A 13,490-nucleotide genomic window follows, 5' to 3' on the forward strand; every position below is an offset into this window, starting at 1 on the left:
AAGGACTCCGGGCATTTCCGATTACCATCATAAGGACATGCCTTGCCCTGTTGGGTCACATGGCCTCGTGCACCTACGTAACCAGGCATGCCAGACTACGGCTTCGCCCACTACAGGCTTGGGTATCATCGGTGTACCGTCCTCACCGGGACGACCTGACCATGGTGGTGACGGTTCTGTCCTCGGTCTTGGCCTCCCTCACCTGGTGGTTGGATCGCACGGCGGTCTGTGCAGGAGTGCCTTTTCACGCCCCACAACCCTCCCTCCACCTGGTCACGGACGCTTCATCTCTAGGATGGGGCGCTCACCTCGGGGAGCACCATACCCAGGGCCTGTGGTCGGCGTCCCAACTAGCCCTGCACATCAACGTCCGAGAGCTGATGGCGGTGCGCCTAGCTTGCCAGGCATTCCTCAACTTCCTACAGGGCCGTTGCGTGTTGGTTCTCACCGACAACACCACGGCCATGTTTTACATCAACAAGCAAGGCGGAGCCCACTCATCGCTCCTATGCCAAGAGGCCATTCGCCTGTGGGACTTCTGCATCGCCCACTCGATACATCTCACGGCATCGTTCCTTCCTGGAGTCCAGAATACGCTGGCGGACCGTCTCAGCAGGTCCTTCCAGACGCACGAGTAGTCGATTCGCCCGGACATCATTTATTCCGTCTTCCAGAGGTGGGGATTTCCCCAGGTCGACCTGTTCGCATCCCGAGCCAACAGGAAGTGCCAGGCATTCTGCTCCCTACACGGGCGAGCTCCAGGCTCTCTGTCGGACGCCTTCTTTCTAACGTGGAAGGACCACCTGTTCTACGCCTTTCCTCCATTTCCGCTGGTCCACAGGGTACTGCTCAAGATCCGCACAGACCATGCACGAGTAATTCTAGTCGCTCCCGCTTGGCCGAGGCAGCACTGGTACACCACACTGTTGGAGCTGTCGGTTCAAGCGCCGATCACGCTCCCCTTGACTCCGGATCTCATCTCTCAGGACCACGGCCGACTGTGTCACCCCGACCTGCAATCACTCCACCTCACAGCGTGGATGCTCCATGGCTGAATCAGACAGAGCGGCAATGCTCGCAGTCCGTCCAGCAGATCCTGCTGGGAAGTAGAAAGCCCTCTACACGGTCCACTTACTTAGCCAAGTGGAAGCGGTTCTCCTGTTGGTGTGAGCAACGAGCTACGTCCCCCTTGCAGGCATCTATCCCTCTCATACTGGAATATCTCCTGTCCCTGAGACAGCAGGGCTTGGCGATAACTTCAATCAGGGTTCACCTCGCCGCTATTTCGGCTTTCCACCCAGGAGAACTCACGTCCTCGTTCTTCTCTAACCCGATGGTCGTTAGATTCCTCAAGGGCTTAGACCGGCTGTACCCACAGCAACGGCAGCCAGTCCCGACGTGGGACCTCAACCTCATTCACTCCAGGCTCACAGGGCCTCCGTTTGAACCATTGGCGACCTGTTCACTCCTGTACTTATCCTGGAAGACAGCCTTCCTCGTAGCCATCACGTCAGCACGGCGCGTTTCTGAACTCAGAGCGCTGACGTCCGAGCCCCCTTACACGGTGTTCCACAAGGACAAGGTGCAGCTTCGCCCCCACCCTGCCTTTCTTCCGAAGGTGGTTTCACCTTTCCACGTGAACCAGGATATATTTCTCCCGGTCTTCCATCCGAAACCACACGCTACTCGTCAAGACCAGCGTTTGCATTCTTTGGACGTACGCAGGGCCCTGGCTTTCTATATCGACCGTACAAAGCCATTTAGGAAGACGACGCAACTCTTCGTTGCGGTGGCCGACCGGATGAAAGGCTCACCGGTCTCTTCACAGTGCCTGTCCTCTTGGATCACGTCCTGTATTCGTGCTTGTTACGACCTGGCCGGTGTCCCGACTCCGCGCCTCACCGCTCACTCCACGAGGGCCCAGGCCTCCTCGACTGCCTTCCTGGCTCAGGTCCCGATCCAGGACATTTGTAGAGCTGCAGTTTGGTCTTCGGTACACACATTCGCTGCTCATTATGCGCTGGTGCAACAATCCAGAGACGATGCTGCCTTCGGGTCAGCGGTTTTGCACACAGCAATGTCTCACTCCGACCCCGCCTCCTAGGTGGGGCTTGGGAGTCACCTAACTGGAATGGATATGAGCAAGCACTCGAAGAAGAAAAGACGGTTACTCACCGTTGTAACTGTTGTTCTTCGAGATGTGTTGCTCATATCCATTCCAAACCCGCCCCCTTCCCCACTGTCGGAGTAGCCGGCAAGAAGGAACTGAGGGGGCGCTGGGTCGGCTGGGGTATATATCCAGCGCCATGAAGGCGCCACTCCAGGGGGCTCCACAGCCGACCCACCGGGTGTTGCTAGGGTAAAAGTTTTCCGACGATCGTGCACGCGGCGCGCGCACACCTAACTGGAATGGATATGAGCAACACATCTCGAAGAACAACAGTTACAACGGTGAGTAACCGTCTTTTTTATGAAGCCTGTAATTACTCCTAACCAAAACTGTATCTAAGTGCATGAAAGAGCTGTTTCGCTTATGTCATATGTAAATAGCTATAGCATGGGAACTTTATCCTGTTAGAAATCCACACAACACTCCCTCCTAGATCTTCGACTTTGTCTGCATTATCATTGCTGATTGTAAACTGTAGGTAGACAAAATTGAAACTAAATAGATTTAATATTAATATTAAAAAAGGATCCACATGATGTAATACTTGTGGTGGTGGTGGTGATTTTCATATTTAATTGACTTAAAAGCCTCCATTTTTTTATATGCCACAGAATTTCAGATCCGCCACAGAAACCAGAGTGGTCCTTAGGTCAAGTTTTCCGCAAAAGTTCTTCCTTATTTAAGGAAAGTGGCCAGATCTCTGAGAGTCTTCAGTCTCTAGGATATCAGCCTGCTCTGTGTGTGACCTGGACCTGGGGAGCTTAAAACATATTATGTCTGAAGTCAATACATTCATTTCTCCTGTTCTGCAGGTGCAAGTGCAATGGCCATGCAAGCGAGTGTGTGAAGAATGACTTTGGGAAGCTATCGTGTAACTGCAAACACAACACTTTTGGGGAAGACTGCGAGAAGTGCCTTCCCTTCTACAATGACAGGCCATGGAGAAGAGCAACAGCAGAGAGTGCCAATGAATGTTTGTGTAAGTGGCTTTGTACAAGAAAAATCTTTCTGTGGTATATTCCACCGCCTCTACTCTCAGGCAGGTGGCAGCCAACCACAAGAAGTCTTTTTTAATATTTAGTTTCTCCCTTTCCCTTCCTCCTGTCAAGTCCCAATTTCTTCCTTACTCTGTCAAATTCTGTCCACACTAGAGTCCACATTTTAAACAATTTGCAAACACTTTTATGCCTGTGTGTTTTTGCATGGCGGCTCCATGTAGTTACAGCGCATGATAGGTGGGATTTTCTAAAACATGTAAGTGACTTAGGAGCATAAGTGTCTCATTGACGGAGATCCATGGGATCTGGTCTATGCTACAGCCTGTAACCAGTCCCTTGGGAGTGACCTTTTTAGTGTGCCGAACTCCAAGGGTTCATGCAGTTCCACAGGGGCACATCCATGGCCTCCAAGACTGGGCCTTCAGGCATCTTTGATCCCTGTCTCTCCATGGCTCCTTGCAGTGAATTCAGCCAAGCCAGACTCCTGTGAGAGGCTTGTGCTGTACCCCTTCAGGGCTCAATGCTCTCGGTGAGTATTTGCAGTGACACCAGGCAGACTCTTCAAAACAGAGTAGGATTTATTAGTCACCTGGCATAGAGAATCTGAAGGTCCTTAGTTCAGCAAAGAGAGGCAAAGTTAAGTCTATAGTCTATCCTGGCCAAGCCAGTGCAAAAAGTCCTCCAAGCTGCTGTGGACTCCATTTCTGGCTCTGGCTCTGGCTCTTTGTCAGTTCAAGGTGAGAGCTGCTAAGTCCCACCAAAAGCCAGCTCTTAACCCTGCATTCTGACACATCTTGGTCCATTGTTCTCAAGCTGAGGCCCCTGGTCTGCCTTCCTGCAAAGAGGTGGGAGAAAACCTCCTTCCTCTGGGTTGTTGGTTGCTAGATGTCAATGTCTTGGCTGTGGGAGTTTCCCATTGTCTTTTTCCAGATTCTGTATTGATACGGGTTAGTTTCAGCAGGCTCCAGACAGTTCCTTAATGACACATTCATTCCACTCCATACAGTGACATGACACAACAGCCATGCCTCCTGTTCTGTCCCAAGAGCAGATTTAACCCCCTTTTCACCCACTGTGTAGCAAGGCAAAGCATGGGGGAAACTGAGGAACGCATCAGCATTATAAAAATATTACAGAAAATTTTCCCTTCATCACTGGGACTTGTGCTTGTAAGTCACTTAGGCACTTTTGAAAGTCTTGCCTGTTACATTTGGAAACTACCCAGTCCGCACAAAATGGATCGCTTCAACTAAACATTTGAATAATGTAGAAGTTTATGGCAAAGCCTTATCACAGTGAAATCCCAAATTTCCAGAGAAAAAGGACCAGACTCATAGGGTTTCCCTCTTGTTTTGAGATAGAGCTAAAACTTAATAGACATCTCATTTGGTTATCAAGAATGTAATGGAAATGTAATGTAGGACCCAAGGTCCTTTTGTGACAGAACCCATAAATGTAGGTATGTTGTTACCATTTATTATTTGTGGCACCACATTGGGTGCTTAGTAAGGATTTGGGTACCATCGTGTTAGGTGCTATGCAAACAAGTTAGGTCCCTGCCTCAGTCTAGTATAAAAATATAGTAAATGCAATTGGCTGAGCACACCCAGAGTAGAACTGACCCAGCAACTTGTTTAAAGAGGTTGGGACTTTGTTTTAGGGATGCATTAGAGTCCCTTTTCTGGAAAAATTGATAGTTTTTGGTCCTGCATGGCATCCTAGTTCAGCATAAGTTATCTTACACTAACAAAGATTTTGTGCCATTCTTCCTCAGGAGGACCCAAAGAAATATGCCTAACTGTCTCATGGTTCTTAGTGAACACAATAATGACGTAGCTCTGAACTCCATTGCCATGAAGCAGACAATTGCTTAGCTTCTGGAAATAGGGTGCAGAAAGATATCTGAAGGCTGAGTCTTGTGCTTATCAGTAGAAATACTTCACAGAATTGCTAGAAACTCCCATCCGAACTCCACCAGTATCACTGACAGATCCCTAACAAGGGGTGTGTTCTTATAGTAGAACATCTACTGAAGAATAGAATTGCATCATACAGTAGTTGCATACCACAAAATTATATGCACATGGTGCTTAGAGGGCCCCCAGAAGAAAAAGAAATGGGATTGTTTCTGGTGTGCAGCATACTGCAGGTCCTAATGAATGCAGTGGCCTTTTAACTGAAGAGTTCAGTTAGTATTCAGTGACCTCTTCCCTTTGCAGTCAGAGTTCTTGATCTCCAGAATATACTCAGACTTCATCCCGGTCCAGGCTATTGCAAAGGTGCAGTGGTTCTAATGTATCTCTTAAAAATAAGCCAGTTTATTCGTGCGGTCTTCTGTTAGGAGCTATTGCGCCTCGTAGTTTACTTACAGGGGTGGAGGGTGGAAGACTTTCAGACAGGAACCTTCTTCCTGTCTGACCGTATATTAGTATTAAAAGTTCCCAGTTGTTGATACAAGTCCTGTGACTTCAGTTGACAGCCCACTGAAACCAATGTCTTGTCTACCTCACTCCCTAGACATAAAAATCTCTCTGCATGAGAGGGAGAAGAAACTTTTCTCACAGGCCTTTCTGGAAGGCTTGTGTCACTGTTATCTTCTCTCACTGTTTTGCATGCCTGAAATAGCATTACTGTGTGGGAAGGCAGCAGGAAGGGTGGAAAGGTGTAGCCCAGCTGGCAAGGGAGCAGCATGGAAACTAGTATTCCTCCTGACATACGTAGAAAGCAGTGTTTTTTTTCAACAGAGTATTTGTTAAGACTAGCTTCTTCCACCTAGCAGAGGGAAGGAAACCAAATACTTCTGGCCCGTGCTGCTGTTTTCATTGATTGGAATAGCAAGAGCAGCGTTGTTTAGATTCCATCTGTCTTTGCTGATTAAGTCTGTGTGTACCAGCAGTACCTACATCCCTATCACACATTAACACAATCTCTCTGACTCTTTGACATCTGTTTTTCCTTCACCCCAGATTAATTTCTAACTCATTTTGTTTTTGTTGCATTGCTCTCTGATATAATAACCATGTACATCTTCTCCCGGACCAATCACTCTTCTGCTGACTTTCCTACACCCTGTTTCTGGGGCAGGTCTAGTATTGTAGGTGAGAGTAGGATACCTTCCTATGGATATGAACTGATTTAACCTTGTGCTTTTTCCCACAGCCTGTAACTGCAATGGACGGTCACAGGAGTGTTACTTTGATGCTGAACTGTACCGCTCCACGGGCCATGGTGGTCACTGCATTGGCTGCTTCGATAACACTGATGGTGCCAACTGTGAAAGGTGCCGGGAGAACTTCTACCGCCTTGGAAGTGAGGAAGGATGTCTACCATGTAACTGTAACGCTGTTGGTAAGTCAGGATGCAGACTCTTCCCTCCTGTAAACTTTAAAAAAAAAAAAAAGTGCACAACATATACTATTTCAGCTTAGAATTGTTAAGTAACCTGCTCATATTTTGATCTGATTGCTTCAAGGAAAATGTACGGCAGCCAAGATCATAGACTTTAAGCAGATACAATACATATACAATAGTTCCTTTTCAAATGCATTCTAGAAGGGCTTTTTCTATATATTATAACATGCTACAGTGATGGGCAAAGCCCTGGACACACCCAGTAGGTGGAACTTTGGAGCTGTTGCAGTCCAGCAGAATTTTTTCAAATCATCTAGGTATCCAAAAGCAACATTTTGAATACCTTGTTTTATTAAAGGGTGAATGAACTAAGACATTTGTGGTAGTGTATCTAAGCACCATAAAACGTGAACCAAACTAACTAACTTTTTAAAAAACTCTTTTAAAGAAAAGTCAAAATACTCTGCTGGATATATATATATTTTTTTTTAAAGAAAAAATTTCTGTCATAAGAACAAATTAATGGTAGTCAAGCAAATTACCTGACCTGTATTGGGATCAGTCCCACAAATAATAAGAGGAATGGGGAAAACAAAAAGGTAGTGGAAGCTAAGGTAAGAGCTGATAATCCAAAATAGACCAGCTGAAATAAATTAGGTCTGGCAGAGTCCCTCACTAGCTGCCTTGAGAGCATGTTGCAAGCACTATCTCCCTATGAACTCCAGAAGGGAAGTTCCACATTCAAAAAAATTTTGACCAAGAAAGGCATGCCCACGCCCTTTTCTTCCCTGCCTCTACCCCCAAACTTTCCCTGGGACTTACGTTAAGATCAAGTCAGGCCAACTGTAAATGCCAAGTAGGGACATGGGAAGAGAGGTGATTGCTCAGGTATGTAGGGGCAAATTACAAAGGTCTTTATAACTTAATACTAAGCCCTTGACTTGTAGCCCAGGGTATGCTGGCATCCAGTGTGTATTAAAAGTGTGTGGAGTTGATTTAGGATGATATTTTTATCTACGTAATGTTTTTATAAACAATTATAGACTGGATCACACAGGGAGTTTGAACTTTGAATGTATATAGGAAAGGTTTTGTGAGTCCTTCACTCTTAATTATTCTGTCTGGTTTAATCCTCTTATAATTGTTTCACTTGCTGTTACACACAGCTTTTTAGTGCAGCCTGAAATGGAAGGCAGAAACCATTCCTTTTTATACATAAAAAGTTGCGTTATATTACATATTTGTTCACTTACTAGCCCTTAGAACACTGACATTTTCCCAGACTGCTAGCCAAACAAATGCCTGGGAGAAAACATTCTGTCTTCAAAGAATTAAAGAAGCTGATTAAACTGTGTCTTCAGGACCAAACTCAGGGAGCATGCTTGTGTCCCTTTCACAAGGGAATAAAAAAGGTCGAAATTTTCATTCAGATGCAATTTTATAAAACGTAGCTTTAAGACCATTCCTTGCTACAAATGTGAGGCTTGTTCATGTGTTCCTCTACCAAGCCTCCTCAATACTATTAGGTTTATCATTCAAAGTCTATCAGTGTGATGTATAGCGGTTTCTTAGCATTTACATTCTACCAGTATGACGTACGGCATGCGAGCTATGTGAGGCCAAGTGTTCCTTCTCAGTGCTCTTGTCATCTGGCCTCCTGATAGGGAGGAGAAGAAGTTTGAGCTGTTCCAGCACTGTGTCCTTTAGGAGCTCACTCCCAGACCACAGACAGCAAAAGAGCTGGCCAAGAACAGCCCATGTTCAGGAGCCTATCTTGCAATACAGGAAAGTTGGGGAGAGCCCAGGCTGGCTGGAAAAAGGAAACCTACGTGTAGACAGTCTGCCCCAGAGCATGGGCTAGGAGAGGGGGCCTATTGAGTATTATCTGTGTGCGAACTAGCAGCACTTGTAGACTTGGTGGGGCTTGAGAAGGCAGAGAAGTGGGAGAACCAAGGAAGAAAATCTGTATGTGAAGGGAACTAATCAGGGGGTACCTCGGCAAAGGGGGAAATGAAGATGATTGGGGTGCAGAGAAGAGACTTGAGAAAAGGAGGGTGGGGAAGAGAAAACTGCGAGTGCTGTACTGAGGGAAGGCTAATGAGAAGGCATGGGATAAACTGGAGATGCAGAGATAACAGTGAGAATGGAAGAGACAGAAGGGAGAAAACCCAATGGAAAGGAGAAAAAATGATACAAGGAGAAAATGAGAATAGAAGTGGGAAATGGGAGAGAGGAAAATGGAAAGAGAAGCAAAACAAGTGCAAGGTCAGTACAGCTTTATTTCAGATGCACAGATGTAAAGATATCATTTGAGTGATGTCATGGGAGTACACGTTTATGAACAGTCATGTAAATCAGATGCTGCCCGTGGGCTCTTGGCAAGTTTTCATTCTAGATCTTGGAGTGACACATCACTGTTCTTCTGTTCCCTCTCCCTGCATATTCCCCAAAGCTCTCTTAGCACACAGTTTGATCTGCAACAGCTAATGTAATCACACGCTCTATTAAAGTTCCCTTTTTTCTCCTGTTCCCATAGGCTCTCTCAGCACTCAGTGTGATAACTACGGCCGGTGCAGCTGCAAATCAGGAGTGATGGGAGATAAATGTGACCGATGCCAGCCAGGGTTCCATTCCCTCTCAGAGGCTGGGTGCAGGTAAGGGATTCTTTTCCTGTAGTTAAAATAGAAGGTGAAGGAGCTACTGCTCAAGAGGGGAGTGTGTGAATTTTCCTATAAACTTTCTTTTCTTCTGGTTTCTGTACCCAGTTCTCAATGGGTTTCTTTCTCCTCTCCACTGTCTCCATCAGGCTATGTTCATGCAATCCTGCTGGCAGCACAGATGACTGCAGTATTGAAACAGGGCGATGTACCTGCAAGGACAACGTGGAGGGATTCCACTGTGAGAGGTGACTTGCCCTTTCAGTAGCTCTGTTGCATATGTCTCAGGAGTGTTCTTGGTCACTGTGTGTTTTGAAAAAAGATGAAGAAATAACTTCTTACTCTTGCTCATTTTTAGATGTAAACCTGGATTTTTCAATCTGGATCCAGCCAATCTGAGGGGCTGCACCCCTTGCTTCTGTTTTGGTCACTCCTCGGTCTGCACCAATGCTGTTGGCTACAGTATCTACAGCATCGTCTCCAACTTCCAGACTGGTAAAGACAGATCTTCCTTTGACTTCAAGGCTGTGCTATGGACTTTAATCTAAAAATTAACTCTTTCCTTCTGCTCCTCTTCCCCTTTCCCTGTGCTGGGTTACTGTAGCCAAGGCATTCAAATTGTAGGTACCTAAATATGTAGTATCACTTTCGGAAGTGCTAAGTACCTACAATACACATTAAAGTCAATAGGAGGTGCTCAGTGTCTTCATACATCAGACAGTTTTTATTTAGGTGGCCAAATATGGATTTAGATGCATGACTTTAGGCTTGAAATGTTTTAATGTATATGTGTACTGAGGATGTAAACACTTCTCTTTACGCTTAATGCCGGCAGCTAGGGGAAGGCATTTGCTCAATTTGAGAACCTAGCCAAAAGTTTGGGCTTCTAAACTTTATAATATAACAACTCTTGGGGTTTGAGTTCAGTGTGATTTTGGCAAAATGTGGCTTCTGGCTGCTTCCTGTTGTTTTCATTGGTAGTCCTAGAATCAGGGCAAGACCCACTTTTCGTACAATCTCTTTTTGCTTTCATGCAGCAGTAAGCTGTATGGGCTGCTATGCAGCTTGGAAATCATGTTTCTTAATTAAAATTCCCCTGGAAAAAAAAAATGTTTAATGGAAGCCTGAACTTCAAAGTATGAAAGTCTCTACAAATTTCACAAAACCCCAGATATTTACATGTTCTCCCATCCCTACTTAGTATTACGGTTTTTCTGATGATAGAGCGGTTTAAAAACTCTGCTCTTTGAAAGTTAGAGAAAATGGTGGGCATAACGTGCGTGAAGTTAGCACTTTGTAAGTTCTGGGTTGAACTGGTAACATAGCAGTTTCTCTTTGTAAAAGGGTAGAAACAATGACAAACTTCCTAAAGCATGTTAGCACCAGTGCATAAAATGTAAGCTAGAAATTCCCTGGGTGACACATTGTGTTCCGTGCGTGATATGGTATCTGTGATGGGTTCGGTCACAGAGTCCCCCTTGGGACTGTCACCTGATGTGCTGAAATTACCTCTGAGGCCGTTTTCCGCTGCCAGCTTGGGACTCCCGAACCCTGCCTTGTTGAGCCAGACATGCTTGTCTGCTGCAACACAGACCCCGATCTGGTCCACGCCCCCAAAGCTGCAGACTTTAACCAAAAACTGCTCAGCAAGTCATCTATCTCCAGCACCCAGACACCCAGCTCCCAATGGGATCCAAACCCCAAATAAATCTGTTTTACTCTGTATAAAGCTTATACAGGGTAAACTCATAAATTGTCCACCCTCTATAAAACTGATAGAGAGATATGCACAGCTGTTTGCTACCCTGGGTATTAATCACTTACTCTGGGTTAATTAAGAAACAAAAGTGATTTTATTAAGTATAAAAAATAGGATTTAAGTGGTTTCAAGCAATAACAGATGGAACAAAGTAAGTTACCAAGCAAAATAAAACAAAACATGCAAGTTTAAGCCTAATACATTTAAGAAACTGAATACAGGTAAATCTCACCCTCAGAGATGTTCCAATAAACTTCTTTCACAGACTAGACTTCTTCATAGTCTGGGCTCAATATTTTCCCCTGCTACAGTTTTTGTTAGTTCCAGCTCAGGTGGTAACTAGGGGTTTTCTCATGACTGCCAGCCCCCTTTGTTCTGTTCCACCCCCTGTTATAGCTTTGGCACAAGGCGGGAGTCTTTTGTCTCACTGGGTCCCCACCCCTCCTTCTAAATGGAAAAGCACCAGGTTTAAGATGGATTCTAGTACCAGGTGACATGTCCTGTGAGACCCCCCAAGCCTCCATTCTTTCCGGCCTGACTCATGAATACAGGAAGGCTTACAAGTAAACAGAGCCATTTACAACCAATTGTTTTAGTTAATGGGAGCCATCAAGATCCTACGTCACCCTTAATGGCCCACACTTTTTGCATAATTACTATAGGACCTCAGAGTAATACTTCATATTTCTAGTTTTAGATACAAGAATGATACATTCATACAAATAGGATGAACACACTCAGTAGATTGTAACCTTTGTAATGATACCTTACAAGAGATCTTTTGCATGAAGCATATTCTAGTTACATTATATTCACACTTATCTACATATTTTCATAAAACATATGGAGTGCAACATCACAGTATATACCTTATGGAGCATTTCCCCTTGTAAATCTGTATTTCAGGGGAGGAAGAGTGGCGTGCTGAACAGCGAGATGGCTCTGAAATTTTACTCCAGTGGAGTGTGGAAACCCAGGACATCTCTGTTATCTCAGACAGCTATTTCCCTATCTATTTCATTGCACCGGGTAAGTAGAGTCAGAGACGAGGTTCTCTCTAAAAATTCACCACGTTACCATATAGTAAATCTTCACTTTTCTGCCCCTAATTATGAGTTTCGTTTCTGTTTCAGGCAAGTTTTTGGGCAACCAAGTTTTGAGTTATGCTCAAAATCTGACCTTCTCCTTTCGGGTGGATAGGCGGGACACTCGTCTCTCTGCAGAGGACCTGGTGCTTGAAGGGGCTGGGCTTAGAGTATCTGTGCCTCTTATTGCTCAGGGCAATTCCTATCCTAGCGAGAACACAGTGAAGTATGCCTTCAGGTGAGTGAGTGTTCCCTGTAACATGGAAAGAGTCGGGGCTGACTGGAGAGGAAGGAGAGTAATGGCTGTAACAGGAATCTAGCCTGGGGTGGACAGTGTTCTCAGAAGGGACAGTAAGAAAACCGGAACTGTTAAGGTTGTTTTTTCAAAATGGAATTCATAATCATGCCATCAGATGAATGCAGTGCATATGGCCTAGTAGTACTACATACTTATATCCTAAATGTGTTGTAACAGCGTATAATTGCTCGAATGGTCCATTGAAAGAGCACATCCATCAGCATGTGAAAGCTGTAAACATAGAAAATGATACATGCCTCTTCTCCATAGGCTCCATGAAGCAACAGATTACCCGTGGAGGCCTTCTCTTACCCCATTTGAGTTTCAGAAGCTGCTTTACAACTTGACTTCTATCAAGATCCGTGGAACATACAGTGAGAGAAGTGAGTCATTCCACTACTTGGGAAAGTGGGTCTAGGGATGAGACATGGTGTGGTTTCCACAACAGCTGTATATGGGAGAGGTGCAGATTATCTCACTGCTGCAGAATGACAGTGGCCAGCATATTTCAGATCCTAATTATAAATACCTACTGGTGGTTGGTTGTCAGTCCATGACTCATGCTTTGCATCAGTCTGCCATATGACATCTTGTTTCCTGGGCCACTTGCAGGGTACCTACTGTCACTGTGATATGAATCCCTTGCAGGAGGCCAAGGATCCACGGTCTCTGTTCCTTTGGGCTTTAAAAAAAAAAAAAAACTTCAGCATTTTTGTCATGACCATGCATAGACCTGATTAATGAAAATCTGGGAGCAGACCAGATTCACCCCAGAATTCTGAAGGAAGTGGCCGCAGAGATGCCAGGATTCTTTAACACAGGGGTGGCCAACCTGTGGCTCTGGAGTCACATGTGGCTGTTCAGAAGTTAATATGCAGCTCCTTGTATAGGCATCGACTCCGGGGCTGGAGCTACAGGTGCCAACTTTCCAATGTGCTGGGGGATGCTCACTGGTCAACCGCTGCCCCCACTCCACAGACCCTGCCCCCACTCCACCCCTTCCCATCCCCTCCCCTGAGCCTGCCGTGCCCTCGCTCCTCTTCCCCCCCACTCCCGCCCTCCCCCCCCCAGAGCCTTCTGCACACCACGAAACAGCTGATCAGGAGGTGGGGGAGGGAGGAGGAGGCACTGATCGGCGGGCGGGAGGCACTGGAAGGGAGAGAGCTGATGGG

The 13,490-nt window shown here is 45.8% G+C and overlaps 1 protein-coding gene across 1 annotated transcript in view; it reads left to right on the plus strand.

The window, feature by feature from the left end:
- LOC112113460 (laminin subunit gamma-1) overlaps positions 1-13,490 on the plus strand; it is a 131,669-nt gene that overhangs the window by 100,439 nt on the left and 17,740 nt on the right. The window contains exons 4-11 of the mRNA XM_024209750.3: positions 2,983-3,149; positions 6,328-6,516; positions 9,056-9,173; positions 9,326-9,424; positions 9,535-9,671; positions 11,842-11,964; positions 12,069-12,258; positions 12,589-12,701. Coding sequence (XP_024065518.2) covers positions 2,983-3,149; positions 6,328-6,516; positions 9,056-9,173; positions 9,326-9,424; positions 9,535-9,671; positions 11,842-11,964; positions 12,069-12,258; positions 12,589-12,701 — 1,136 coding nt within the window. The remainder of the gene's footprint in view (positions 1-2,982; positions 3,150-6,327; positions 6,517-9,055; positions 9,174-9,325; positions 9,425-9,534; positions 9,672-11,841; positions 11,965-12,068; positions 12,259-12,588; positions 12,702-13,490) is intronic.

This window comes from Terrapene carolina, unplaced genomic scaffold, assembly GCF_002925995.2.
Source record: "Terrapene carolina triunguis isolate 2854851 unplaced genomic scaffold, T_m_triunguis-2.0 Scaffold210, whole genome shotgun sequence".
In the NCBI taxonomy this organism is placed as follows: Eukaryota; Metazoa; Chordata; order Testudines; family Emydidae; genus Terrapene; species Terrapene triunguis.